Source organism: Vicia villosa, linkage group LG4, assembly GCF_029867415.1.
Source record: "Vicia villosa cultivar HV-30 ecotype Madison, WI linkage group LG4, Vvil1.0, whole genome shotgun sequence".
Classification (NCBI taxonomy): Eukaryota; Viridiplantae; Streptophyta; class Magnoliopsida; order Fabales; family Fabaceae; genus Vicia; species Vicia villosa.
The window spans coordinates 26,785,653-26,813,024 of record NC_081183.1 but is presented as its reverse complement, the minus strand read 5'-3'; the positions used below and the strand labels follow the sequence as shown (position 1 = coordinate 26,813,024).

Below are 27,372 nucleotides of genomic sequence, written 5' to 3'. Positions count from 1 at the left end.
TGCATCCAAGTATCTCTAAAGCTACTCCCCAATCAAGGTGAACCTATGATTACTGGGGGCATATCGCCCATAGTGAACATCTCATAAAGTCCTCGCGAGGCGAATCTTTCCAAAGTTCCTGCTAACTGGGGCAAATCTATGCAAGTCCAGTTCAACATCTTGATTAATACTCAGTGGCGTGTCCTGAATCAAGTAGTAAGTTACTATGATACTGGGGGCAACTTTCAAGACACCCACATCTCCCCACAGAGCCAGGTTCATAAGATCATATCCCCACAGAGTAATCATTAAGAAGATATCTTCAAAAGTTCTCGTCCCGACAAAGATATGGATCCCCAACAGAGTTTACATCTTCAACACTGTCGTTTCTCCAACACTTTGCTCTTCGCCCACATGGTTTATTAATGTCTTTATCCCCAATCAAGGAACATCAATTCACTGATCATCCCCAAGCGGAAACCATGAATCCCCAGCTGAGCATCCTCAAGACAAGATCGGGCAATAAAATCACCAAGACATAGAGATTTATTTTCTCAATCAAGACAACATAAATCATATTCACATATCATATGTCATAAACATATTCATACATTGCATACATTACCTCATAATGGACTCATGCATAACATACAAAAGTTTCTCATTTATTTTGAGGGACTCATTACATAACCCATGCATCATGACATGGCATAAAAAACTAACTTTACCCTTTTCAGGTTACTGCTGCAGTCAAATAAACATTTTCAAAATCTTTGGATATTAAGTCGATACCATGGACGGTTCCTTAATGATCTACTTTCAGAGTTAAGTCGATACCTTGGACGGTTCCTTAACAATCTACCTTTAGATCTAAGTCGATACCTTGGACGGTTCCTTAATGATCTACCTTTGGAGTTAAGTCGATACCTTGGACGGTTCCTTAATGATCCACCTTCAGAGTTAAGTCGATACCTTGGACGGTTCCTTAACAATCTACCTTTAGATCTAAGTCGATACCTTGGACGGTTCCTTAATGATCTACCTTTGGAGTTAAGTCGATACCTTGGACGGTTCCTTAATAATCCACCTTCAGAGTTAAGTCAATACCTTGGACGGTTCCTTAACAATCTACCTTTAGATCTAAGTCGATACCTTGGACGGTTCCTTAATGATCTACCTTTGGAGTTAAGTCGATACCTTGGACGGTTCCTTAATGATCCACCTTCAGAGTTAAGTCGATACCTTGGACGGTTCCTTAACAATCTACCTTTAGATCTAAGTCGATACCTTGGACGGTTCCTTAATGATCTACCTTGGGAGTTAAGTAGATACCTTGGACGGTTCCTTAATGATCCACCTTCAGAGTTAAGTCGATACCTTGGACGGTTCCTTAACGATCTACCTTCAGATTTAAGTCGATATCTCAGACGATTCCTTAAACAATCATCTTTTCCAAATCTAAAAGCAGTTCCGTAACGATCAACACTCAAACAACTACTTCTCAAACACTCCAAACATAATCTAATGCATGATTTACTGGATGGCATATTCAAGCCCATCTCCGACAAAGGTCCCTGCTTCAGCTAGGGCAAATTTCTTGGTATTCTAGTGTTCAATCATCTTCCACCTTCAGATACCGACTGGCATACAAACCACTCTACATCTTCAGGTTTAAGATAATTGAACAGGGGCAGCTGTCATACCCCAAAATTTGCCCATGCTATTTCTCTTGTTCAAATTCAAATCAAGGTACAATGCTCAAAGACACCCTCTCCTATCCAAAAGTTTCTAAATTAGGGTTTTTATAGGAGAAAGTCAACTGAACTTTGACCGGCTATAACTCCTACATGGAACATCAAAACTTTTCCACCCGATCTCAATTTGAAGGAAATTGAATTCTCTACAATTTTGTCTCTCACATGCCAAGGCTAAAAATGCTTCATTTGAGAGATATGGATCAAGACTTTTACAAGTCTTCCTTTTTGAAAGTCAACCAAAAGCAGTTTTTTGTCAAAGTCAATATCATCGAGATAAAATGCTCAAATAAAAAAAAAAATCTTCCAAAATGGCTTGTAGAAGACATCTTAAGGCTTCCAGAAGGTCTTAGATCATCTCCATACGGAAAAATCGAGCAAGTTAAGAGTGGGGCAAGTTGTTTAATTTTAAGGAGATTCAAGAAGACTAATTTGAGCAAACTCAGAAGTTTGGGCTACGGGGCCTAAGTTTTAATGTCTAAACATGAAGATAATCTTATATGGGCCCTTTTAAGTTCATTCATGTTCCATCATAATTTTATTTCTTATTTATTAGTTTATTTTTGATTTTTATTCTTAAAAATTCAAAAATAAATTAGATAAAAGATGAAATAAATTATTTAAATAGATGGACCAAGATTTAAGCTATATGAGAGGCCCAAAATAAAGCTGCAAACCGTGTGAAACACATTCTCTAACAAATTTTGTTCAAAAAATTAGCAAGTTTCATATCAAATCTTTCCATGATAAATCTCAAAGATTCACCTCACAAATACTAACCTAATTCACTCCTAATATATATATATATTGAACATGCCCAATTGCAAGAAAGAAAAATAAGGATTACAGGCAGAAAAATTGGCAAGAGGAGAAAAAGAGGGTGGCAGCCTAGTAGGATTCGTACCAAGCTCCAAAAGTCAAGAAAAAACCAAACTCGAGTCTCAAATTCTGGAGGGATCCAGGCCAAACAAAGCACTCCAATGCATTCCTTGATCTTCTCTGATGATTCCAGACCGTCGCAAACCTTTCACACACGCACAGAGTCGTGAAAATATCATAATTCAGACATTTCGGTTTCAACTTTGATTTCATATATTCAGGCACTCTTAATTAAATTTGATCATATAATCTCACTCGTATTGATGTTTCGATGGTGCCTGAGTATTTTGATTGAAGTTTCAACGCAGGAATGAGATTTCGCCATGGCTAGGGTTTTGAATCTCAAAATAGTTTTTTCGGATCTAGCCAAAATTGGACGAAATTGAAGTCACGGTTGCGTTCAGGGAGAGGTTTCGAGTCATTCTGTACCTTCGCCGTTAATTTTCATTACGTATAGCTTGATCTTTAAACTTGCAGGTTTATAGCAACACTGAAAAAACGTTGCCTAAAAGTATTTCTAAAATCTCACGAAGAAGAAGAAGGAGAACGGCGCGCATCTCGTTTGGAATTTCTAAAAATCGTTTTCATACATAATGCTATTACGTGTGTTGATTAGCAGCGAAGGAGAATGGCACAGTTGGTAGGATGTGCGTGTTGGTAAACGAAGGATCTCTGGTTCGATCCATATCCAGGCCTTTCCTTTCCCTTTTTTTGTTATTAACAATGTGTTGTCTGACATAAAGATCCAGCGTTGCACCATCAACACGTCTATGGTGCGCCTCTTCATCATCACCGTCAGATTCCCATTGCGTCAGATCTAATGCATGCCAGAACGCAGGTCCACGGTGAACCCTCACAAGACAACCACACCAGATCCCAAGTTAAGTTTTTTTAATTTTTTTATTAACCGGTTTTTTCATATATATATTTTTTTTCTTTTTCTCTATAATTTCCTTTTAATAAAATTTGTTTTATATATGTAATAAAATTTTTTATATATAATAAAACTTTTATTTTTATTTATAATATAACTTTTATTTTGTTTATTTAATTATGTTTTTTATTTACTTAATTGGTTTCTTAAATTCATATAATTTCATAAAATCATAAGTAATTTATATTTAATCAAAATTTGTTTTCCATCGATTTAATTAATGAGGTCGAAGACCAATAATTAATTAAATCCGATTGTTATTGAGTTCAATTTTCACCCGATTTAATATTTACAAGAATTTGCTATGCACTGAAGAATCTTTTCTTTGTGCATTTTCTTTTCAGGGTTAGCAACAGGGTTTCTTCCGACTACGCGCCACACCCTTCAAAAAGCTAAGTACTTAATTTATTTTTAAAAAAAAAAGTCTATTTTGTTTCCTTTGATTTTAGGGTTTGCCTACACTCACTCCTTTCTATGCCTTGCCTTTTTGCCCTTTCAAGGTTAGTCTCAAGGCTTCCTCCGACTGTAGTCTCAAGGCTTCCTCCGACTGCCAACCATACCAGATCAAATTCGAAGCTAAGTACCCGTTTACCTATCTTGTTATTTTAACTTCTTTTTACCTTTCTTATTTTAGGGTTAACTATGATTGCCTCCGAACCGATAATGCACTCACCCTTCTTTGTTTATTCTTTCTTTTCCAATTTTCAGGGTTTGTTAATTGCCAAAGCTACGCGTATCGGTAACCCTAAACCCTGTCCTCAATTATTATTTGTGTTAAACCTTTTGTTTTAATTATATCCCGCTGGTTTCAATTCCACTCTCCTCCGCTGGTTACAATTTCCCTTCCCCGTATTTGTTATGTTGCTGCGTGGTTAGTAATCCTAGGGAGTGCAAGCCTCTAATGAATTTAGATAATTAATTATAAGATAATTTTCTGAATATAATCACGTGATTGGTGCGCACACGCACACTTTTGGGTAACCTCTCTGTTGCCTGTTGCCTTGTTGCCTGTTGCCTTGTTGCCTGTTGCCTTTGTGTTTTTTGCAGAATAAGCCATGTCCCTCGAATACGAGGATACCTCAGCCATGCTGCCTCGATTAAAAGGTCATGGTCCCTAATGATGCTGCCTTCGATACACTAACATGACCTCGACCCTCGGAAGTTGCCTACGAAAAAGGCTGAGGTATCCTCTAGTTGCCTACGAAAGGCTATTCTAATCCTTCCCCTTAAACTACCTGCCTCTCTATGGCATGGGTCAGTCTTTGAGCGAATGATAATTCGATGACCCTTCTACCTCCAAACGAAAGGCTTCCTGCCCTCTTATGGCAAGGACTGACCCTTTCATTCTGAAAGGCTAAAAAGAGACCTATCATCTGAGTTTAAGGTAATTGCCCCTAATTGCCTTGCCATGCTCTATTTTCTATATTCTTTCTCAAAATTCTTCAAAAACTGGCTACGCTCATTTTACGAGCTAAAGTCCATTTTTTCCTCTTTCATCTACATTTTCTGAAAACGAGCAAGCAAAGCAATTAAGAGCCCATGGAAAACCATGGATCCAAAGGGTGCCTTACACCTTCCCTTTGCATAAATTACCCCCCGAACTTAGATTTCTTTAAAAGGTTTTTTTCTGTTTCTTTTAGCCTTTCTGAATTTGTTTGGATAAAATAAAAGTCGGTGGCGACTCATGCTTAACCGCGACATTTCGATCGATATAAAAGTCAGTTCACCGTATTACACTTGTTATTTCCGCTCCACTCCCCAGCCTAAGTCTCCAAAGGTCGAGCAGCGGGGTGTGAATGTAACTCGTTCACCTAAAAAACACAAAACAAACAGAAACTAGTTAGTCGAGCTACGGTACCTCTGATTCCTAAAAAAGGATACGTAGGCAGCGGGGTAGGGCCCGTGCGAGTATAACTCTTTCTTTTCCCTACATTTTGCATGCATACTAATCCAGATTAGCGCAGTTTGCTGACACACCCATAGTTTTAGACACAAGCGTGGATACCATCGAGTACGATGGGCGCGAGGGGTGCTAACACCTTCCCCTCGCGTAACCGACTCCCTTACCCTTTTTCTCTGGTCGTGAGACCGTTGTTTTGTTTCGTGGTTTGCTGGCATTCCCTTCCTTTTCAGGATAAATATGTTAGTGGCGACTCTTTTAATTTTCGCGGTAGCGACACATTCTTCGGCGTCTCCCACTGAGATACCGCTTCTACCTTCGTTGGATCCACCGCGATACCATTCTTCGAAATTACATGGCCAAGAAAACTTACTTCCTTCAACCAAAATTCACATTTAGACAATTTCGCATACAACTTCTTCTCCTTCAATAGCTCTAATACCACTCTCAAATGCTCTGCATGTTCTTCATCACTCTTCGAGTAAATTAGAATGTCATCAATGAACACTACCACGAACTTGTCAAGATACGGGTGAAATATCCTGTTCATATACTCCATGAAAACACCAGGTGCATTAGTAACACCAAATGGCATAACAGAATATTCATAATGTCCATACCTCGTTCGGAATGCCGTCTTCTGAATATCTTCTGCCTTCACACGAATTTGGTGATATCTAGACCTCAGATCAATCTTGCTAAACACACAAGCTCCAACCAACTGATCCATCAAATCGTCGATCCTCGGCAAAGGGTACCGATTCTTGATTGTCACCTTGTTCAGTTTTCTATAGTCAACACATAGTCTCATTGAACCTTCTTTCTTCTTAACCAACAGTACCGGCGCACCCCACGGTGACACACTAGGACGAATAAACTTCTTTTCCAACAATTCCTCTAATTGTTTCTTCAGTTCAGTCAATTCCGATGCCGACATGCGATACGGTGCCATCGACACAGGACTAGTTCCAGGAATCAATTCTATAGCGAACTCCACTTCTCTTTCAGGTGGCAACTCACTAACATCTTCTGGAAATACTTCCGGATACTCATTCACTACTCGTAGTTCACCAGTATTATCGCCCCCTTTCACTTCCATCGAAGAGTACATCATAAATACCACCGCTCCATCATTGACAGCCAAATTCATCTGTTTGACTGACATAGTCAAATCTTCAACACTAACCTCTTCAGGAAAGATAACCGCCTTCGTAAAACAATTGATATGAACTCGATTAAATTGCAACCAGTTCATCCCCAAAATGACGTAAAGTTGTTCAAGAGGAAGGCACACTAAGTCCATTCCAAACTTTCTACCAAATATGTCAATAGGACAGTTCAAACAAGCAGAAGAAGTAGTTACTAAACCCGACGCAGGAGTGTCAATAACCATACTTCCATGAATAACAGATATTTCTAATCCCAATCGTTTAGCACAATCCAATGAAATGAACGAATGAGTCGCTCCAGTATCAATAATGGCAACTAAAGGTGTGTCATGGATAAAACACGTACCTTTAATCAGACGATCTTCCGGAGTAGTCTCTGACCCAGACAAAGCAAAGACCTTCCCACCGATCTGATCCTTCTTCGGTTTAGTACAGTGTGGACTGATGTGACCCTCTTCGCTGCAATTGTAGCAAGTCACGTTCTTCACCCTACAATCAGAAGCAATATGACCCGTCTTACCACACTTGAAGCATTTCTTCTCTCCACTCTTGCACTCATTCCTTCTATGCCCAGTCTCACCACAGTTATAGAACCTAACGGGAGCACCAGAATCTCCCCCACTAGGCCTCTTCCAATCTCCAGCTCTAGGATTTCCTCTACCATATGGCTTACCTCTATCCATAGGCTTCTTACCTTTCTTGTCAACCAACTCGCGAGAGTGAGATGACTTCAGCTTAAGGTTATCCTCTTCGAAGATCCTACTACAGTCCACCAAATCGACAAATCGCCGAATTCTCTGGTACCTGATTCCTTGCTTGATCTCATCACGAAGACCATTCTCAAACTTGATGCACTTTGAGAATTCACTAGCTTCATCATTGTTGTAGTGAACGTAGTACTTTGCCAACTCAACAAATTTCGAAGCATACTCTGGTACCGTCATGTTACCCTGAGTCAGCTCCAAAAATTCGATTTCTTTCCTGCCTCGAACGTCTTCAGGAAAATACCTCCTCAGAAACTCTCTTTTGAACACAGCCTAGGAAATAGCTACACCTTCAGCATCCAGTTCAGTTCTAGTAGCCATCCACCAGTCATCAGCCTCTTTTGACAATATATGAGTACCATACCTCACTTTCAGGTTCTCAGCACAATCGATGACTCTGAAAATCCTCTCGATCTCCTCGAGCCACTTCTGAGCACCTTCAGGATCATGCGTACCCTTGAACAACGGAGGATTGTTCCTCTGAAAACTGTTCAGCTGCCTGTCAGCACCAATCACAGCTCCATTGGCATTCCCTCCCAGCACACCAGCAATCATGCCCAGAGCCTCAGCAATTGCATCGTCGTTTCTTCCACCTCTTCCGGCCATTGTTCTGCTAAATATAAAACAATATTTATTAGAACAAGAAGTATCGATAGTGTCAACCTTACACTAATCGAATACGAGGGATTAACTGACACGAGACTCTGACTCAAACGACCGACTATGCCCTGATACCACTATTGTAACACCCTTCTAAACCCCGCGGCAATTTAAATAAATAATCAGAGTAAAAACATACGCACAAGGGTGCCACAATTATTTAAAAACAGAAAATTCAATTAAGGTCAAAGTCATGCTTCATTAGGAAACGGTTCACAAAACATAATCATGTTTATCACAGCGGAATAAGAAACATCATCAAATACAACCAAAAGGAAATATAATCCAACACCAAATAAAATAGAGTAATCTCATAAAAACTCTAAAACTATCGTTCCCCAGTGTTACAGATCAGAGCATGACCGACACGACCCAACATAAACGGATAAACTCTACGAGTCATCCTCACCAAGCACTAATGCCGCTACTCCTCAATCTAAAAATAACAACATGTAAGGGTGAGTCTCATTCTCAATTAGTAAATATTATGCAATTCATAAATAACAAGCATCATAATATACCGTTCACCCAATTATACATATTCAGATTCACACAATAATAGATTACAACACATAACACAAAAATCCATACAATCACGTTATGACAAAATGCATATGACACAACTGACACTATGCATGTGGTACCAATAAGCCGTGGAATCAATCCACCTAACCGATCTACGCCTCATCGAGATACGGCCCACCGACACAATTTCCGCACAATGGGAAATATGTCCACCAACGATCCAAACATCACCGGGATCCAACATCAAATGCATATGAATGAATGAAACACACATAACATACTTAAAAACATCACCGAATCACGATGAACAATTCATCTCAACACCACATCACTGAATAAGTATGTACATGTTTTTCATCATCATTCAAATAGTCATGCATTCATCACAATCATAATAATAATCACCACCAATTCATCATCACATCAATCACACTGTTACACCTATCTCATATGCACACAATGTTCAATTCTCATCGAGTAATTAAATGTTTTATATGATAAATGGTGAATATGGGCAGTAGCCGACTTTATTTCTTTGAATTTCCACCGAAAAAATCATGCAATTTTCCAGGACTAGAAGAACTTTAACCAAAATATGAAAGGCCTTACTCTCAGAAGACCACTCACGATAGAGGCAACAAAGAGCTCACACTAAAACTGTCATCTCCGACGATGAAAAAAATGGCATCGCCGCTGTGAACCACCCACACTTCACCGGAAAATGCACAATCATTCTAATTTATCCTAACCACATGCATTTCTAACCGAAACAAAGAGAATGCAACAAAAAGGGAGAAACAAGGGATTAAACTTACTTGGAATGAGTGAAGAAGAGTTGTAAACTTGAGAAGTTGAAGAGCTAACGATGAGGCGACAAAGAGCAGAGGCGGAGAATATGAGAGATGAAGAAAGATAGTGTAAAGTTCAAATGAACAAAGGGCTCAAGTATTTATAAACATTGGACACCCCCTCACGTGACCTGCACTCTCCTCGTTGCTTCCCTTCCTCGTATATCTGAGCCGACCTTAAGTCATAACTCCCACGCTCGGGAGCACCGACTTAGGAGGCTCCTATTTTGGACCAGCCCAATTATCAGAATTGGCCCAATACACTCATAAGTATAAAATGACCCAATAAGCATTGGCCCACACGTTGGGATAAGCAGAGGACGTTGTCCCCCTCTGTCCACTAGCCGAACACACGTGAAGATGGTTCCTCCATAAAGTTGGATCATCTGATCACGACAGTGCTCCTGTCCTTGCCAACGGCTAATTCGTCTTGTCCGATTGGATGAGGACAGGTCCAACCGTCGTCTACCTTTTGGGCCTAGGAATCGTGCTCAGCCCAAAATATCATGACCAATAACCACATGCTAAAGAGAACTTATAAATGGCCCCACCTCAGAGAGGGCAAGGTATTGAATATTTCTCTCTCAAACCTATACTTTCTGTTGTACCTTTGCTCTTATTCTTACTTTGGCATCAGAGTGTCTTGCAAGTACATCCCCCTTTTCTTCCTCAACCACCACCGAAGATCACGCCGTTGTAGCTGGTCCACCGATTTTGTCCTGTGAAGATCATTAGGCAAAAAGGGAGCCGAGATGTTAGGATTAGGCATTACTCAGTAAATTATGCATTTGATTGTGTTTGGTATATTTTCCATACTTTGAGAACAAATTTTGTACTATGATTGACTTTTTGATTACTTAACACATTACTATGTTCTCCAATATTCGTGTTTATTAATCTTTGAAACAAATAATGGGAATGTTAATTGAATTAAAATTCATTTGGTTTGAAAAGAAAAATACAATTTGAGTACACTATTTTTGCAAAAGAAACATGCAAGCAAGAATTCAGAGATGTATCTCCGAATTTACTCCACTAATAGTTTGTAGATACATCTCCGAACTATTTTCTTAAGAAATGTAGTGGCTGTTTGATTTACAAAGAACGAAAGGTGACTTCAAAGAAGTATTTGCGAATTAATCTCGAGTTTATTTGGAGATGCATATCTGAATTAAATTTAAGCAAAAAATGGTATTTGATGCATTCGAAAATATATCCCTAAATAAATCCAAAAATATTTTAAGATTTTCATGCAACGCCCCACTATGCAAGATGTCATACCCCAAATTTGACCCACTAAGACTTGTCCCTTCTTATTTATTTTTATTGGCACATCATTTAAAATACGTATGTATTAAAATATACACGTATATAAATATGATCAAGATTATAAAATAGGTGTGTACTTCAATTCAACCTCTTAGACTTAACATCCATAAGATGTGAGGTCATTAGGTTTTATTAATTAAATGGGGGTATACATTAAATAAAAATGTGTATTTAATTGGGCTTATTATTCATAAAATATGAGGTCCTATTTCAAAATTCAAAATTATTTTTAAACTTGAATTTTATAAACTTTCTTGGTTTATTTACAATATTTTTGGATTTTTGTAATTATTTGTTTAAAAAGTATAATAGTTTACTTGTAAATTATTTATATATTTTTAAAATAACAAATATTTACTCGCCTTTCATATGCTTTCAATTGGGTTTTTATTTCAAATAAATAACATAGCATAATTGGTAAGCAATAAGGGTTGCAAGTAAGAAGTCACGGGTTCGAACCGCATAAGTGGCATTTTCACATTTTTTCTCCTATTTTTATTACCAATTTTCAAAATGTCTGCCGTTGTCGATTAACTGACAATTGCCGACAAACCCTTTCCCTTTTTCAAACTCAAATCTCTCAACTCAAACTAAAACTTTTGGCCAATGATTTCATATGAGGCCTCCCTTTTTTAGAACCTTTTTTTTATAACTTTTGACCAATGATTTCTATGAGGCCCTTTTCGCTTTCAAAAACATTTTTGGCCAATGACAATATCCGAGGCCTCTTTTGTTTTAAAATCATTGTTTTGGCCAATGATTTAACATGAGGCCCCCCTTTTAAAAATGTTTTTTTGGCCCATTATGATACATGAGGCCTTCCCTTTTTTGTTGCTACATTTTGGTTTAAATGTCTTTTGACCTTTGGCCATTGTTGTCTCGATCTGACAATGGCCCTATCTTATTTTTGCTATACACGGCTTTTGGCCTTTGGCCATTGTTCTCTCGATCTGAGAATGACCCTATCTTATTTTATTTTTGCTATACACGACTTTTGGCCTTTAGTCATTGTTGTCTCGATCTGACAATGACCCTATCAAAATCTTTGAGGTTTTACCCTTTTGGCCAATATGAGGCCTATTTTTTCTTAATCTATTAATCAACCATTATAAAAAAAACCTTTCTTTAAAAAACCTAAAGGCTAAATGGGTCCCCTTGAGTACAAGGGAGGCAGAGGGTACCTAACACTTTCCCTTTGCCTAAATTACCTACTTACCCAAATATCTTATTTTATAAGGGTTTCTCACTCGCCCATAAAATAAATAGTGGGTGATGACTCGTTTGAACGTAAATTTTAAGGCAGGTTGCTACACAAGAGTGTAATGAAAAATTGGCATTTGAGATGCTTAGCACTTTAGTGATTTAGTTTTCTAAGTATGTTCTATTATAAAGCAAGAATTACATACATAACTCATCAATCATATGTCACTCACTTCAGATCTTCTCTTTCCAATTTTTTAAGAAAATTTCTCTATCAACCCCATGGATCTCTTACACACCACAAGAATTTTCATTTTTACCCCCAGTTTTCGTAGATGGATCTCCGGAAGCACCACATATTTTGAAAAAAATTGTCTCCTTCCGTGGATGCATCTACAGAAGTGTAATATACTAGTATATATTGGGAGAGAATACACATAAATTCAGTTCAGGGGCATCTTATTGCATCCGCATATGACTCGACGCGTTACGGTTTTTTGGAAACCTTTTTTCCGCTCCGCACGACACCTCCTACAATTCCAATTGATCGTATTATATGTGTTGGATGGCTTGCCAAATCGCGTCATTTTGTACAAGTTTGCTTGAAGCCAGGATGCCCCATACCACCTACTTCACAAGTATGGACACTTTATCACACCGAAGTTGTCGATACGTGGCCAGACCTTTTTGTGGATAGGATGCACGATTTTGAAAGGTTGAATAACACCGAGAAGGAATCAAATGCCGAAAAGTCAAGATTAGAACCTCCAATAGATTTAGCTGGCGATTGCTCTTTTGATGTATTTATGTAGTTTCAAAGTGTAATATATACACTCTATAACATTGCAATATAATCCTTTTTTGTCAACTCTTATGTGTTTATGTGTTTATGCATTTTTCCTTTTTCTCACTACTGCTTGCTACTGCATTGCTTCTGTTGGAAAAAACAAACAGTGAAACTTCCGTAGATGCATCTACAGAAGATGCTAATTTGAAAAATTATGAGTGTTTACCGTAGATGCATATACGGAAGGTGCTAATTTGAAAAATTATGGGTGTTTACCGTAGATGCATCTACGGAAAGGGGAATTTTAAAACCCTTCCGTGGATATCTACGGAACGTTCTGTGACAGAGATTGTGTGGTCCATAGTCTCCAAAGGCTTTTATAAATTTGGAGTTTCTAGGTTTGCATTACACACAAACACAAACACAAACCCTAAACACAAACACAAAATGTCTCGCATTAGGCCGGATGGATGTCACCGAACATCAATGAAACGCCCCGATCCTGAACCGGAATACCGCATAAGGGAAGGGCATGTCATTTTCTCTCCCGTCAAACCCCTGTGGCGGTGAAGTTTTGGAATATTCATTCCTTCGACCAACTCAAGAGGACTATTATGTCTTTTTTAGAGGGGGAGTACGAACCCAGAGAAGAAATCAAAAGGATCCACAGGCTTAGAACAAGTACCTCGTTTGAGACCGGAAAACGTAACGTTGGTGGGTTGAAGTGAAATGGGACATCGATTGGATTCAAATGATGCATGGGTTAGATGACATTGTTTTAACCGTTGTAATTTCTTAGATCTATTAGCTTTCTTAATTTTCTGTTTGAAATTTCGTAGTAATATCTATTAATCAATGAATCAATGCATGAGTCTTTTATGGTTCAAAATGCTTCTGTTCTTGTCTGCTTCCGTAGATGGTTCCACAGAATGCTTCCGTATGTGCATCTACGAAATAAGTAAACGTAAACAAAAAAAAAGGTGCTTCTAGAGATCCATCTACGGAAGCACGAGGACAAATTCGTCAATTCGGTGGTGCGCTTAAATGCTATGGATGGGGTGAGGTGAGAAATTTTCTTTTTGTAAATATGAGATCTATGTATTTTTTTTGTTCAAGTATAAGTGATGAATAATTAATTATAAAAAACATTTCTTAACCGGACTAAACCGGTGGTATAAAGCCAAAAAAAAAAACATTTCTTAAAGTGAAATACTTTATAATTAAAATTAAAAAATTTGAAAAAAATTAATTCTTTTTTGCCCCGCCAAACAAATTTACGGGTTCACCCAAATGCCATCACATCTTCTATAAAGCTACCTTCTCTCATATAAAAAGTACCTACAACATAAAAAATCAGTAGAAAAAACCACACATCAAAAGTGTTTTTTTTCTGTCTCTCTTTCTCTGAGTTTCACAATTTCTTCAATAATGGTGCTGTTTCGAGATTTTTCACATTGGATACAGGTATTTCTATAATCTAGATAGATCATAATTTATATGCATCATTCTTCCTATATTTAACTTTCACATTAAAATTAAAATATGATTCTCTTGTATCTGACCATTAAAATTAAGTCTAATAAAATCATCTCTCAACATAATGACTCTCTTAGAACCCGCAATCATCTTTTACCTCCATTTGATGGTTAAACAAATCCTTTAAACATATATTATTAGGGTTTATCTTTAAACTAATGACATGAATTATTTTTAAATATGAACAAGTAAAATGTCACAAAATACATTTTTGGAAAGAAAAAAAAAACTCAAAATTTTTTCAATTTGAAAGAGGTTGAAATCACTTGATGTTAGAACGGACTCCTAAACCAGATTAAGCGGCCCAGTAATGAGTAAATCTCATAGGATTAAAATGAAGCTAAAATCATTTAATCTCAGAACTGACCTCAAATTAGATCAGACGGTCTGGTAGACTAACTGCGGTGAAAAACTCAAAACTCCATTATTTATTTTTGTTACAAGGAATTTTAAATTAATTGGTTCAAATTATTTTTGATTTTTTTCCGCTGATTTTAACAAATTTATTCTGTGCACTAGACATTTTCGCATTAATTCTCTCTTCACTCGGAAAGGTAAGTAGGCCCCACTTTATACTGTTTCAAAACTATAACCCCTTTTTCCAATTCCTTCGTATCCCAATTTCCACTGAAACAAAATTCCAATTCAACCAAAAACCCTAATTTTCTTTCGACTTTGTTCCTCTCAATCGTAGATCATTTTTTAGGGTTTCCTTCACCTTTCAAAACCATGGTTAGTGCTTCACCTTTCGCTTCGATTCCGATTTTTTGTTCTCTTTACTGTTTTGTTTCACTGAATTTCTTCAATTGTTTGTGACTTTGTGTTGCGTATTATTATTTTTTTTTGTTTATATATGCTGAAATGGTTGCTTGTTTTTTTTTGATTAATAATTGATGATGATGCTTGAAGTGATTTGTGATGAATTTAATGATTTGTTAGTGATGTATTTATGTTAATTAATTGTTGTGATTTGTTTGTTGTCATGCAGCATAAATTGGGGAGAGGTCATCGGGATAAACTTCAGCAGTTTGTAACAATAACTGGAGCTAGGTAATCTCATAGTTTGTTGCTTTGTTTAGTTTCGCGTTTTGCGGCCGGTTTTTGTGGCATGTTTGGATGAGCTTATTTGAGTATTGTGACACTGATTGGGAGACTTAATCAACAATTTATGACATTTTTCATAAAGTTTTTGAACTTTTTTTGCTATAAAAATAGCTTATGCAAGCTTATTTTGATAAGTATTTATGTTATAAACTGCAAATGAGCTCTATATCCAAACAGATCCTTGTTTCATCACTTGCTTATGAAATTTATAGAATTTAGTTTTGTTATATATTTATTTATTTATTTATTTATTTATTTATTTATCATATTTAACAATAGAATTAGCCTTATTGCTTTGTATGTGTGGGTCTTGATTTGTTGATGAGGGAGAGGGGAGAGAGGGAGATTAGTGTTAAGTCATGGATTGAAGGGCTCTGTCTATAATTATATATTTTTTTGGTTGAGTAGCCTAGTGGTTGGAGTTCACCTTATTAAAGATGAACAAGTGGGATGTGGGTTTGAACTCGCGCTCCTGCACCTACTGAGCTTCCTTAACGAGACTCTGTCTATAATTCTGATCAGTCATCTTTGTAACTTTGTCTAATAGTTTCTATATCAATCATGTTTTATTTTGGTTTCTATGCTAATAGTGGATATTAGTTTGGTGAACTGATTCTTTCTAATTTAGTGTGTGTTATATTAATGCTTGCCAACTTCATCCTTAACTTCTGCTGTTGGTGTGATAATTTAATTTTGTATTTTCAGCGAGAAAGTAGCATTGCAGGCTCTGAAGGCTAGTGATTGGCATCTTGAAGGAGCATTTGATTATTTTTACAGCCAGCCTCAGCTTAGAAACGTAACTGATTCTAGACACTTGGAGGAGCTATACAATAGATACAAAGGTTAGGAACGAAGGTGAAAATATTGTGACGCCTATAGCTTTTCAATTGTTGCAAGTATACAACTTATAACCTCCAATAACCATAACAACCAATGGCTCTGAAAACATGACAAAAGGATTGAAATTGCAGTATTAGTGTTACATGCATAGAGGGGTTGACAGCCACAGAAAATTTTCTTTCCCTTGAGATTGCTACCCCGTTAGAAAGCTAGTAAATTTGATGACTTAATAAACATATTGTTATTTTGGGAGAACACATGTGCCTTTCATACCTATATCTCTAATTAATTATGCTTTTCAACCAAACTTTGGAAGCATTCTAAGATAAAGTATCATGGAATCAGAACTGATTCTGTGATATGGCCAGATGAAGTCTTTCTAGAAACATGTAGGAAATATTGCTAATTTGGAACATAAAGTTCATATGTTCTAATAGGAAATTTCCTTTATTGAGTATAAGAGATGTGAACGATATCGTAGGTTGAATATCTTTTAACTTTTGCATGTGAACTTACATTAAAGAAGTCCCCTGTTTTTTTGGGCTGTGAGAGGCTTATATTTTGAGATATTCCTGACAGATTATTAAGTCATTATCATTTATTAGAACAAGGTACATAAACACTGTTTGCTAATCCTTCACTCCCCTAATTTTCATACAGATCAATATATTGATATGATTTTTGTAGACGGCATTACTCTCCTTTGCAACGATATCCAGGTTACTGCTTCTGAATGCACTTAATTATATTCTTGATTCTTTGATTCAGCATCTTTATAGTTTTTCACATGTAATTATCACAAAACCTGTTATTTGGACAGTACATGTAAGCAGAAAATCTAATGTATTTCTTATTGAAATTATAAAAGAATTGCTGTGAAATACTTAAAATGGTTTTCAAAGTTCTATGGCATCTGATTGGGGGATTGATGTAATTAATAGTCATCCGAATAAATCAGAGTGGGTGGAAGTTAGAAAGAAGAAAACCTTGGCTTTACACCTAGTTTTCTTAAAGATAATACATACGAGATGCTTGGAGTGTCTTGACCAATGTAGTCATGATTGAGTGCTGGATCGTAAGATTGGATCGTAAGATCTTACATACAAAGGATGCCTAAGAGTGCTAGGATCAGAGAAAGATCGTTTTCGTCGCCGGCGTGGTTAAAACCGATCTTTTTGAAGCAAGAGCGTAAAAAAAAATCGTGTTGGTTTTTTTTGGGTTTGTATTATAATTTTCATGTGTTTGTGTACGTGCCGTGCTGACGAGCTGAGTTTTATGATTTTTCACGACCCATAAACCGATTCTATTTAAGATCTCGTGCTTGACTACATTGGTCTTGACAACTTGGTTTTTTATTCTATAAATGAGTTTTTTTATTCATTCTCAAATGATTTCTTACCCTAGAGATAGTTGAAAATAGGTGATCAAGTAGTAAAAAACTAAGACCCATTTTGAATAATAATGAGGGATCAGAGGATACGATGGGAATACGATGTACTTTATTAAAGGGGTCTGCACAAGCCAAGAAAGTGGGGTTTAATGCTGTTTCTTTATTGTTGGGGAATGCTTTGATTGAAAAAAAAAACAACACAAATGAGATCTTATTTGTTAACAAACTAATTAAATTTTAATCATAAATTATACAGCATCAAACATATTTTAGTGAAAAGAAGCTATATATTAAATTTTGCCAAAAAATAATTAGTAACATAGAAATTGGAAATAATAGATTAAAACTCCAAGGGATCCCAATACAACATTTGAAAAAAATACTAATAGGTACATTCCAGTTTGTTGAGCTTTTTAAGTGTCTTGTCAGCTTGTTTATTGTTCTATGTAGCTATGCTATGTAATTGGAATTTTCATTATCTATCTTAATTTTGAATTCCATTGTATTCATGTCAGACACGATGCTGATTACTGGTATCATGTTGATACCTATTTGATCATCTCTGTTTCATAAGTCTCGTAAAATATTGTCGTATAAGTTGTTCACATTTAATGGACTTCAGATGTTTTATTCTCCTATTTACATTTCCAATGTTGGCGTTTTGATTAATTCAAAAGGTTAATGCCATATTCATTCAAAGTGTAATTGATGTTTTCTTGCCATATGCAGGTGGATCCTCAAGACATTGTTATGGTATGAATATGTGTTTTAAGATTGTTTCATTTTTAGACCATGTGGTTATTTGCTGTTTCCTCATTTAATGTTGTCTTAAGAATTGAACTTAGAAAATGTTTGAAAGAGATTGGGGGGTTATAACTGGGAAGTGGAAACTTCACAAGTGTTTTTAACGGTGTATTTTCTTTTAGGGTCAAATATACGTTGCAGTAAGTTACAGATGGCATAAAAAAAATATTTTTATTGGTTTCATAATCCAGAAATTTTCTGAGCAAAAGCTCTATTTAAAAAAAAAGCTGGTTCTATGAAGCTGGTATCATAATAGGAACTGGAGAGTTGTTGTAAAAGAAAGCCGACGCTACAGAGTCATAGAATCAACTGGTAATTATAACTGAAAATGGGGAAGAATCCCCTTTAATTCCGAAAAATGGCAGTACTTTGAGGGTCTGCCTACCTCCCAATGCCAAAGGCTCTATTGCTCTCAAATTACAAGATATAAATTTTGAAGAAAATGCTTGAAGAAACAAAGGCAAAAATGTCTCACAGGGTTCCTAATACGTCCGGACATGTGATTTTAAAATCACAGTGCGATTGCGGTTCGATGAGGTTGCGGATGCTACCATATCAGAAATATTGCGGCCGCAATTGTGGTTGCGGACTGCAATTTAAAAGCATGGGCAACATGCCTTTTTTGGCCTAACTAACTCTCAACAAAACTAATAACTAGCCATTAATTAAATAACAAGTCACAACTTGTTAACTAACAATAGTAGACCTATCAATACTGCCCCCTTCAAACATTCACCTTGTCTTCAAGGTGAAAGATTATGAAAACCCAAAAATGTAGATTCCAGCACAGCTGCTGAATCTTCGTGGATCAGAACTGCTCTGATACCAATTGATAGAACCAACTGGCAATGGGCAATTATAGCCGAAAATGGGGAAGAATCCCCTTTGATTATAAACAATGGCTGCACTTCGAGGGTCTGCTTACCTTCTAATGCCAGAAGGCCCTATTACTCTCAAATTACAAGATACAATCCCCTTTCTTATCCACCTATCTATTTATAATAAACTCTCAACAAAACAACTAACTAACTAGCCATTAACTACTTAACTAACTAACCAACTACTTAACTAACAAGTAGCAACTTCTTAACTGATAATAGTAGACCTATCACAAAGCTCCCATCATAGTAGGGTCGGCGAATTGTTGGATTCATAAGTCTGCTTTTCGTAACTGGGGATGTTTACATTTTTGCAGTTAGTTCTTTCATGGCACATGAAGGCTGGCACTATGTGTGAATTTTCCAAAAAGGAGTTCATTGAAGGTTTACAATCTCTCGGGTATGAATTTTATAGTAACTTTGAAAAGAAACCTGTTTCTGTAATGACTGAATCCCCGTTGAAGGTCTTATAAAATTATTGCAGGGTTGATTCGCTTGAGAAGTTTCGTGAAAAGATACCATATATGCGCTCTGAGCTGAAAGATGAACGTATGAACAATAACATTCAGATCATGGCTTTAAATTAATCTCAGTTATACAATTTTTATTCATTTGTCATTAGAAATTATCTCCAACGTTAGTTGAAGATCTGACATTATATATTTGGTTTTGGGTTGTTCAGAAAAATTTCGTGAGATATATAACTTTGCTTTTGGCTGGGCAAAAGAGAAGGTACGAATTGATGTCTTCTTGTTAACCCTCCCTTTTTTGTGTAGCTTCACTAATCTGTATGGAAGTAAGTGATAACTTATTGGCGATAAGCTCATGACCTAATTTAAGCAATGTATTTGAACCAATGGAAATATACATACTAGTTGATGCATAAGATACACTTCTTCCTTCCACTTTACTCAGTTATTATCATGATTTCTTTCTCTATTCAATTATGATTAGGGGTCTTGAATATCTATAAATAGGGGTTAGTACTTTACCTTTTAGTATCATCTGATTATTTAACATCAAATTATCAATCATAACTATATTTTAGTCTTCATTATTCTTTTTCTCCTCTTTAGCTAAAATCCATAATTTCCACAGGTTGTCTATAAATTATTAGTTGATTTCAATGCTGTATTGATTCTTTCATTTTTGCAATCTGTTACAATGCAACAGTAATATGCAAGTTAACTTTTTGCAGGGTCAAAAATCTCTGGCATTGGACACAGCTATTGGAATGTGGCAATTATTATTTGCCGAGAAGCAGTGGCCACTGGTTGAACATTGGTGCCAGTTCCTACAGGTAATAATAACACTAATCATACACTTGGCAAATTAGATGCTTATGATAATACTTGTTTATTTTATTTGAAAATTTCAATGGCACTTACTCAGGCTCGACACAACAAAGCAATATCGAGGGATACATGGTCTCAACTTTTGGAGTTTGCAAAGGTAAACTAATAAATTATTAACCTTTGGAATAAAGTTCAATAAGTGATACCATCATCATATGGATGCACACCCGCGTCATAGCACTTTTCAATGAATCTTCTATAATAATTCATGGAAAAATTGGAAAGATATTAATTGCAAAATTTTGGTTTTTTCTTTCATTATCTGATTAGTTGGATATATTAAATTGTGTTATCAGTAGTACTGCATATTCTTTCATTATCTGATTAGTTGGATATATGAAGTTAACGTACAAGCCCCTAATATTTGGCGTGTTCTTTTATGCAGACTGTTAGCTCCAATTTAACCGATTACGATGCTGAAGGTGCTTGGCCATATCTCATTGACGAGTTTGTTGACTATCTAAACGAGAATGGTGTTGACCAACACGGTCAGATCAATGATTCAAGTCTAAAACGATGATTTGGTAAAATGCTGTTTTAGAAAATTTGATCTCTGGTCTTCTATGATGAACTCGTTAAGTGGGATTCGGTCTAAATATGCAAAAAGAAGCGGACATGGCTGCTAGAGAAAACTCATTCATGCAGACAAGGAGTAGCTGTCTTGAGATTGTTTATATTGGTACATCAATTTCTTTGGGAAGTATTGTGGAGTTAGTAATGGGAGACTACTGATACCATGTTATTAGTTTGTTGTTGACCCTTTTAATAACTTATTCTTGTACAATGTTTGGTTAGATATATTATTTTGAAATTATCTGGGAAGATTGCTAGCACAGGTGATACCTACCATTTTAATTGGAATTATTATATAAAACATTGGTTCCATACTCTGCTATCTTTCCTTGTTTTTTTTTCTTCTATTAAATGTATATTCCAAGTAACATTGGCTCAGAGCATCTCCTCTACCAAAAATGAATGAAGAGGTAAAGAAAAAGGACTCGAGCTCCGGAACGTGTAGTAGAAATCTTTTCAATGCTTCCTCAAGCCAAAGTAGATGTGATAAGAAGGAGAAAGAGTTGGCGGACGAAAATGAAGTACAACAACCAAAAGAAGGGGGAGCGAATATAGAGAAGAACCTGGAGTTGAATAGGTCTATTTTGAATGAGGTGGATATTGAGACTGTTGCCGAATCTCTAAGGGCTGTGGATCTATCCCTAGCGGCGCCAGTTGTAGATGAATGCCAAAAGGCTGCAGTGACTCTAAAGCGAAGATGGGAGAGAAAGAAAGGTGAGAAGAGAAGTGTGTGTGTGTGGGGGTTGGGGGGGGGGGGGGGGGGGGGGGGGGGGTGGTTGAGCGGTCTATGGAAGAATGTGGCAGTGGTGAGAAGAAAAGGAAACAAGATATTGCAGGAGGAGCTGGTCAAACCCTTTTACCAGAGGTGGTGTTGGAAGCCCAACACCGTATATCCCAATGAAGATTCTAAGCTGGAACTGCAGAGGTTTGGGGCACCCTCGTGCAGTTCAAGCCTTGTCAAAGCTCACCAAGTTAGAAAACCCTTCCCTGGTGTTCTTGATGGAAACAAAACTTAAGGCGGAAGAAATGCAGACGGTGATGATTAAAACAGGCTTCAGATTTGCGCATTCAGTTGATTGCAGAGGTAGCAGGAGAGATAGAGCAGGGGGTCTTTGTCTTATCTGGAAAGAGCCGGATTTAATTAAAGTTCTCTCTTTCTCAGAAAACTATATAAGGGGTAGCTGTCATTTGGAGGAGGACGGTTATCCTTGGTTTTTTTCATGTTTCTATGGTTTCTCGGAGGAACATCTCAAAAGAGAATCGTGGAGAATGGTCCAAGAGGTGTCTAAGGAATGTGATGGGAATTTCATTTGCTTTGGAGACTTTAATGATACGATCCAAGAAGGAGAGAAGATGGGAGGCAATGGCAGGACTTCGAGTCAATTCGCGTGGGGTAGGCAAACTCTCGAGACTTGTAATTTATTGGACCTGGGCTTTTCGGGTTATAAATTTACTTGGACGAATGGGAGAAGGGGAACGAAGAATATTCAATGCCGGCTTGATAGGGCCCTTGCAAATAATTCCTTTTTGGAGTTATTTCCTCTTTCGTCAGTGAGTCACCTTCCTAGGTTCGGATCTGATCATGGCGTGTTGAGGATCGTCGTTGATCTGATCATGGCGTGTTGAGGATCGTCGTTGAAAAAGAAGTTTTTGAGGAGAAGAGACCCATTTGCTTAAATTTAAAGATGTGTGGATCAAGGACCCCAAGTGTGAAACGTTGGTGAGGCAGCTCTGGACTGGCGTTGCGGGCTCCCTATTTAACAAAACCAAATCCCTTCAGAATCTTCAGGATGTTTTCAAGGAGTATAGATCGGGCAACATAAATAAAGAGCTGAAAAGGATTGAGGGACTGCTGCAGGAAGAGGTTAGGTGGTTTGGTAAGGAAGAAGACATCAAACAGTACAAAGCTTTAGAGCACCAAAGGAACAAACTTCTTTGCCTTAAGGAGACAGTGTGGAGGCAAAGAAGTAGAGCAGTGTGGTTAAAGGAGGGAGATCGAAACACCAGATTTTTCCACGCCAAAGCCAACCAACGGAGGAAGACTAATCGAATTAAACGAATGATGGATTCTAGCAGAAGGTGGGGGAGCGGTCCTGGTAAATGTGAGAAGATTCTTCTTGAGTATTTTGAAGGAAATTTTTCCTCTTCGAACCCTTCGGAAATCTCGAGTGTTTGTAGTGTTACCCAGAAGAGACTTTCAAAGACACAGAAAGAGTGGTGTGCTAAACCTTTTTCTCCAGAAGAGGTAAAAATTGCTCTTTTTCAAATGAATCCCAGTAAGGCCCCTGGCCCTGATGGTCTGAACACATGTTTTTTCCAGAAGTATTGGAATATTGTTGGAAAGGATGTTGTTAGCGCTGCGCTGGATATCCTAAACAACGGCAAAGATTCGGTGTCGCTGAACTCCACTTTTATCTGCCTCATTCCAAAGTTAAAAAACCATAAAGCTCTTAAAGATTTTAAGCCGATTAGTCTCTGCAACGTCGTCATGAAGGTGATTACCAAATCCATTGCTAATAGGTTGAAGGATATTTTACCAGACATCGTTAGTGAAGAACAAAGTGCGTTTGTTAAAGGGCGTCTAATTACGCACAATGGCTTAATTGACATGGATTGTTTCCATTGGATGAAGAATAAAAAGGAAGGGAAGAAAGGGGTTATGGCTTTGAAGTTAGATATGTCGAAGGCATATGATCGTATTGAGTGGGAGTTTGTGATTGGGGCCCTTGAAGCCTTGAACATGCCGGTGGTGTTGATCAATCTCATCCGGAGGTGCATATCCTCGGTATCCTATTAAGTCCTCATCAATGGTCATCCTAGTAGGGTTTTCTACCCTTAGAGGGGTCTCCGCAAAGGAGATCCTTTGTCCCCATATCTGTTTATTTTGTGTGTTGATATTGTTTCAGGTATGTTTCATCTTGCAGCTGAGTCTAAAGATCTCCACGGGATTAAGGTGGCTAGGCAGGCTCCATCTATTTCTCACCTTTTCTTCGCAGATGATAGTCTTTTATTTGCTAGAGCTAATGAAGCAGAGGCTGATAGAATCCTTTATCTACTCCAGAGGTACCAAAAAGCTCCAGGTCAGATGGTGAATATTGATAAGTCTGGAGTTTCTTTCAGTGGCAATGTTAGTGAGTATTCAAAGGAGGTTATCCGTAGGAAACTTGGCTTCAAGTGTGTCAACACTCACACTAAATACTTGGGGCTGCCGGTGGTTTTTGGGCGGTCGAAGAAGGAAGTTTTTGCGCTGGTTCTGGATAAAGCGTGGAAAAAAGTTAAGGGCTGGAAGGAAGGTTTCTTATCAAAGGCGGGGAAAGAAGTTCTCATTAAAGCCGTGGCGCAAACGATCCCGACATACATCATGAGTTGCTACAAGATCCAGGATAGTTGTTAAGTGGAGATTGAATCCATGTTGGCTAGGTTTTGCTGGGGAGCAAGGAATGGAGAGAAGAAAATACACTGGATGAGTTGGGATAATATGGCCAATTCTAAAGGAGATGGGGGTATGGGGTTCAAGGGCATTAGGGACTTCAATATGAGCTTACTTGGGAAACAATTCTGGAGACTTTTAAAAGGAGATGGATCACTGATGGAGAGGTTCTTTAAAGGAAGGTACTATCCGAGTTGTCATGTCTCAGATGCTAATTTGGGGTTTAAGCCAAGTTACGCGTGGATGAGCATACTCAATTCGAAAGATTTTGTTTTGAAGGGTTCGAGGTGGAGGATTGGAAATGGTGAGAGGGTAAGTATTTGGACTAATAACTAGATACCGAAAATCTCAGGATTCGAGCCTATTTCTCAGAATAGTGGATTACATTCCGAAACCAAGGTGAGTTCTCTTATAGATGTTGAGTTGGGTTGCTGGAAGTTAGATGTCCTTGAGGAGGTGTTTGGGGAGAATGAGGCAGCTCACATTGCTGGGATTCCTCTGACTAGAGAATTATGTGAGGACAAGCTGATTTGGAGTGCTGAGAAAGATGGGGAATTTTCAGTTAAAACTGCTTATCACCATATAAGAGCAGACAAGCTGTTTACGGTGATTTCCGGTAAACAACCGCTAGTCTTCTAAACTATAATAAATATGATTTGGTTACTCGCAGGATCGACTAGATTGATCCTAGGACACATAGTCAAGAAGATTGTCATCAACGTTCATTCGAACCATATTCATTGTTTGTCTTCTTCAATAAGCGTTGTTCGATTAAAGAACAAATAGTCTTGACAATGACTTTGTTATATATAAATGTGACTTCAGCGAAAAGATAAGTAACATAACATAGAAAATTAAAAGGACTATTGAAACGTAAAGAATCTTAAACTGCAGAAATGTTAAAGACTTTGAAAGTAAATAACATGAAAGTAATTCGAAAGTAAATGACATTAAAGTAAAGATACAGAAATGTAAATGGAAAGAAGTAAACGAAATGGAGTAATTCTGGAAGATATTTAAAAACAAAAGATAATACACATGTATTAAAGTGGTGGTGTCATACGTACATTTTCTCAGCGAACTCTTTCTCTTAACGCTTGATACTTGAGTAAATATGTGAGTGATTTGTACAAAATGAACACACAGAATCCTAACATTAAGACTCCTATTTATACTAGTTTCGACCTTAACGGTCCTATACTAATCTGCTGCCACGTTTCTCATAAGAACTTCTAGCGATGCCATCTGTTACTTGGACAGTTACGAAACCGTCTTCGAATTTCAAATCTTCCCGCCTGAGTCTGTCTTTGACGCGTGGCAGTGTATTAAACAAACACTACGAAAAAAACACGCTAAGTAGTAATACTTGAATATATTTATAAATTTGTCTAAGTCCCCGAAGACACATACTTTTCACTAGCTTTCAGTATTCATTATCTTCATAGCGGACTTAGAAATCTTTATTCTCGAAGCATGACCATCAGTAGCCATTCTTTTATTTTTAAGGGATGGCCATCAGTAACCATCTTTCCTTCGATTTTCTACTTCTTCGAAGGACAAATACTACAAAACGAAATCTTCAGCTAACACAAGCGTAATGGCATCCCAGGTTCTTCGACTAGTACTAATAACCTCTTTTGGAAGATGCTGTGGAAGGCTCCGGTCCCTAATAGAATCAAGGAATTTCTTTGGAGATTGGTCAAAAATATCTTGCCAACTAGAAGCAATGTGTGTAAAAAAGGTATGTCTATTGACCCATCTTGTCCTTTCTGTTATAGTCATCAGGAATCTTCTACCCATCTGTTCTTGCAATGCGATTTCGCTAAGCTTATGTTTTTCGCCACCCCATTGGGGGTGCGAATCCCGGAGGTTGGGGAGGTCTTTGACTGGCTGCTGATGACTTTCAATAGCAAGGAAGTCAAGCTGGTGCAAGTCATTTGTTTTGGTTTGTGGAAGGTTTGGCAGTCCAGAAACACAGTCGTCTTTAAGAATTCTATTCTGTGTCTGGCGAAAGTAGCAAACGAACCGTGGGATTCAGCTGCTGAATTTGACCTGAGTATGGTGGCTACTTCGTGTTAGGGGTTGCCTATGCAGGTGGAAGAAGTTCAGGGTAATTCTTGGATTATTGAAACAGATGCAGGTTGTTTTGAAGGGGGGGGGGGATAGTGGCGCTGGGGTGTGTGATCAAATATCCAAATGGTGAAATTCTCCTGGCTGCTTCCCAAAGATTTTCAAGTTTTGCCCCACCAAGTACAGCTGAAGGCTTTGGCATCCGATGGGGGCTGGAACTTGCTGCTGATTCTAACCTCCCCAATGTCATTCTCTTTTCTGATGCACTCAATGTTGTTGATTGTGTTAATGATGGCGCCTTCGTGGCTGACCTTGAGCCTATTTTTAAAGACTGCCAAGCGCTTTTTAATTACTTTAAGACTGTTTCTGTTATGTATGTAAGAAGAAACCATATTGCAGAGGCCCATAGTTTAGTTAGACTCGGTTATTCTGTTGGATCTCGTACTTGGCTTGGTTATGTCCCTCATATAGAGGAGAATGCTGTATCATTGGCTGCTATGGCCCTTTCTTAATATATCTCTGGTCTTTCTATCAAAAAAAAAAGAAGCTAGAGCTGAATGGATAAACAACTTATTTTCAGCATATATCAGAGTGTTTATTAACATAAGTATTTAGGAATTAGTTTGTATAAGTTATTTTTATAATAAAAGATAAAAATAAATTT

The 27,372-nt window shown here is 37.5% G+C and overlaps 2 protein-coding genes across 2 annotated transcripts; both read left to right on the top strand.

Moving 5' to 3' along the window:
• The first annotated feature begins 14,813 nt into the window (after positions 1 to 14,813).
• Positions 14,814 to 21,457, top strand: LOC131594655 (uncharacterized). The gene is made up of 11 exons (XM_058866840.1): positions 14,814 to 14,996; positions 15,253 to 15,314; positions 16,074 to 16,210; positions 16,869 to 16,927; positions 18,328 to 18,351; positions 19,598 to 19,680; positions 19,765 to 19,829; positions 19,963 to 20,012; positions 20,479 to 20,580; positions 20,673 to 20,732; positions 21,021 to 21,457. Exons 1-11 carry the CDS (start codon positions 14,994 to 14,996, stop codon positions 21,153 to 21,155), a joined length of 780 nt encoding a protein of 259 aa, XP_058722823.1. The 5' UTR covers positions 14,814 to 14,993; the 3' UTR covers positions 21,156 to 21,457.
• Positions 21,458 to 21,606: 149 nt separating this feature from the next.
• On the top strand, positions 21,607 to 24,602 carry LOC131596933 (uncharacterized). Its single transcript, XM_058869663.1, has 4 exons — positions 21,607 to 21,922; positions 22,023 to 22,759; positions 22,989 to 23,904; positions 24,115 to 24,602. Exons 1-4 carry the CDS (start codon positions 21,607 to 21,609, stop codon positions 24,600 to 24,602), a joined length of 2,457 nt encoding a protein of 818 aa, XP_058725646.1.
• Positions 24,603 to 27,372: the final 2,770 nt, after the last annotated feature.